The sequence below is a fragment of the Geosmithia morbida genome (genome assembly GCF_012550715.1).
Source record: "Geosmithia morbida isolate 1262 chromosome Unknown scaffold_3, whole genome shotgun sequence".
Taxonomy (NCBI): Eukaryota; Fungi; Ascomycota; class Sordariomycetes; order Hypocreales; family Bionectriaceae; genus Geosmithia; species Geosmithia morbida.
Window position 1 is genome coordinate 405,320 of NW_023336190.1, and position 3,485 is coordinate 408,804.

The 3,485-nt window shown below is 46.4% G+C and overlaps 1 protein-coding gene across 1 annotated transcript; it reads left to right on the plus strand.

Annotated features, from left to right (window-relative positions):
- Window positions 1-166: 166 nt before the first annotated feature.
- On the plus strand, window positions 167-1,388 carry GMORB2_5067 (uncharacterized protein; the record flags this gene model as incomplete). The annotated part of the gene is made up of 3 exons (XM_035467041.1): window positions 167-182; window positions 939-1,046; window positions 1,363-1,388. 3 exons carry the CDS (start codon window positions 167-169, stop codon window positions 1,386-1,388), a joined length of 150 nt encoding a protein of 49 aa, XP_035323053.1.
- Window positions 1,389-3,485: the final 2,097 nt, after the last annotated feature.

The window sequence follows — 3,485 nt, forward strand, 5'->3', positions numbered from 1 at the left end:
ATCACTCTCCGTCCAATCCTGGGTTCAAAAGTCTCGTCATAACCCTCATCCCCCGTTCACACCCATCCAACACACACACACACACACACACACACACACGACTGCGGTCTAGTACATGTACAGTCGGAGTGAAAGACGGACTTACCGGCATGATACGTTGAAACTCATGAAACTTATTGCATGTACGTATTCGTTGTTGTGCGAGCCGATGATCCTCATATTGTGCATGTGTGTGTGTGTGTGTATGTGACTAGGTGTTACCTCTTGCCTATGATACTCATCGATTCTTACAGATATATTATATACTCATGATGTATATACCTGCAGATATAAAAATGTACATCGTCTATTCGTACAGATTATACTCTGTACATGGTATATATATATATATCCATATATATATCCATACATACACACACACACACACGCACACACGCACACACGCACACACTCACTCACTCGCTCACATACATATATACACACACACACACACACACACATCCATATATATACATTTATACATAGTCGCATCACCAACATACATCGACAACTTTTTTTTCCCCTTCTCTTTCTCTCTTCTCCCTCGTGGTTTCACCCTCCCCACTTCAACCCAGTTCCCTTCTCTCTCCCACGGGCCACGAGTATCTATCTACTCTGTAGACGATGCCGATCTCTAATCTCCTTGCCAAGAACTCTCTCTCATCTCTCATCTCTCATCTCTCTTGATGCACGGACTGGTAGTTTGAAAGTGATACGGCGTGATACGTGTACAGCCGCTGTTCGGAGCTAGGGGAGCGGCCACTCCATCCTTGCTTCACAGGTCTGCCTACTTGTCTGTCCATCTCTCTCTCTCTCTCTTGTTCAGATCAACTCTTCCCCACCTCCCCCTTCTCCTCCTCGGTTCTCTCTCGATGCAGGTCTGTCCCACTTCGCATCAGTGCGTCTCGCGCTTAAAAAGCTCGCTCACACCTGCTCTTGCTCTGCATGCATGCAGATGCGTGCATCCTGCATGTGCACGTTTATAACTACTACTCGTATTGCAAACTGTAAGCTAAGACTTTTTACTCTCTCTCTCTTCTTATTGTATTTTATATTTTACTTCTTAATAATACTAGGCTGTAAGATAAATTGTCTCAGTGAGACGTACCACACACACACACACACACACACACATATATATATATGTATGCATGTATATACATATACACACTCACACACTCACGACTCCGTCATGTACGATGCATCATGTACGACGGTCCATCTCATGTGGCTTGTCCGTAAGAGGTCATTGCTCCAGCGGCATCTGCCGTAGTACTCGTCTTCTTCTTCTTCTTTTTTCCCCTCCTTCTTCTTACGATAAAGTCGATATGACCTCCGATATGCTGTAGGAATTCTGCTCGTATTATATATTACAAGAGTGCATGTATGTATGTGTATGTGTGTGCATGTATGTGTGCGCGCGTGTGTGTGTGTGTGAGTGTGGGTGGGTGTGTGTGGTAATGATATATAATGATATATACTGTTTCCATCAAACCCCAAGGATTCCGACTTGATGATCCTCTTGATAACGACACCCCCTCTGCCCTATTGCAACTTGGCCTATGTTACTCCGTACTCCATAATAGAGCCAGGATTTTCCCAGTCCCTGGTACTATCGTGAGTCGAGCGATTTACAGAGATTTTTTTTTTTTTTAAAAAAAAAACAGCAAATATTCAAAGAAAAATTGGATTAAAAAAAAAATAGACCATGTACGCTGTACAGATCAATGATACTTACGATACCTACCCATCACAACCCCATGAGCGGAGACTCATCTTACCCACCTCCTCCCAACAGAGAGGACAGACAGAGGGTTGAAGCTGAGCTTGTGAGACCCCCCTTGTCCGAGATCCCGGCTCGCTGAGCCGTTCCCATCCTTCTCCACAATGGACGGTGCCGACGAAGCAGTGTCAGTCTCTAGACCAACTAGTGTGTTGTTAGTATCTGTATCCCTTGTTCCGGCAAGGATTGCATCGAAACTCCTCCCTCCCTCCCTCCCTCTCCCTCTCCCTCTCCCTCTCACTCTCCCTCTCTCAACCTCTCTCAACACGCATGTCAACTTCCCTTCCTTGCATGGGACGGGGGATGGAAGATGCATGATATAGACAGCACAATCATCGATTCCGTCCCCAACCACGAGAGACGGGGGGCCGACCCCCTCTCCCCGGCCCGACCCCGGGGAGGGCACCCTTGTCCAGAAAGAGCCGTCAGAGTCTTGACAGGCCCTTGACAGGCCGACGCGGATCCTGATTTTGAAACGACTAGCGTCCTACCCCGGCAGTCGAAGAGGCGTCTCCGTCCTCCGGGAGAGTCATCTAACCATTACAGTCTAACCTGTATCTGTATCTGTACGAGTAACGGGTAGCCATCTGTACAGATGTATCTATCAATGTTGACAAGGCTGTGATGGTCCATGGGGAAAAAAAGAAACCGACCCCCATCCCCATCTCTCTCTCTCTCCCGTTTCTTTCTGTTTCTCGTTTGCAAAACTTCGTATAAGAGGATACGACGAGTACTTGCTTTGCATGAGCACGGAGTACAGAGTCACGAATCCCTTTTCTTTCCCGCGTGCTCCTCTATACTGTTGTCGGGTGCTTACCCGTTACTTTGCCCAAGTGAGAGTGATATCAATAAGAGAGTCACTTTCTTGCGATCTTGATGGCTGGTCATATGAATGGGCCGTGATTATCATGCGGAAAAAAAAACAAAAAAAAAAAACCGCTTCCCCGTGATGAGAGGGAGCTAAGAACCCTCGCAAGCTTGTCTCAGGTCACACTCCCCCCTTCTCCTCTGTACCCGGTATTCGATCCCTAAAACCAAACACCAAGACTAAAAATCCCTCCCCAGTCCTGGCGCACGAGCCATGTTTCCAGTAGGGGAGGGAGGGGGGGGGTAGAGCCTTTTTTTAAAAAAAAAAAAATCTTCTTCTTTTCCTTTTCGCCAATACCTTCCCATGAGATTCAATGACCAGGATTATAACATCTAGTACTCGTAGTAGTGCGACTTACGGATGCTCGTCGTATATGTAAAACCAAATGAATTTTTTCCTTCTTTCCCTCTTTCGTCTTCTCTCTCTCCTCTTCCTTCTCTGTTCCTTTCTTTGCCCGGAGTTACGATCGATACCTGCCGTGACAGGTACAGAGTCGTACTATACCAGTCAGCATCATGGTTATCTCCCGCATGTAGCCATGGTCACGATTCTTGAAACGGGTGCTTCATAGGGACTCCACACAACCATGAGGAGGAGGAGGAGGAGGAGGACGTGAGCTCAGCAGCACACCAAATTCTAGGCTTGTTTTAATGGTAACTGTACAGGACAGAAAAAGGGTCGTTCCTGGCAAGAACATAGGAGCATGGTGCCGAGTACAGATAATATTGAAGAGCGAGGAACTTTTCCTTCTATTTAGAAAAGAAGAAAAGAAGAGATTAGGTTTTTTTTTTATAA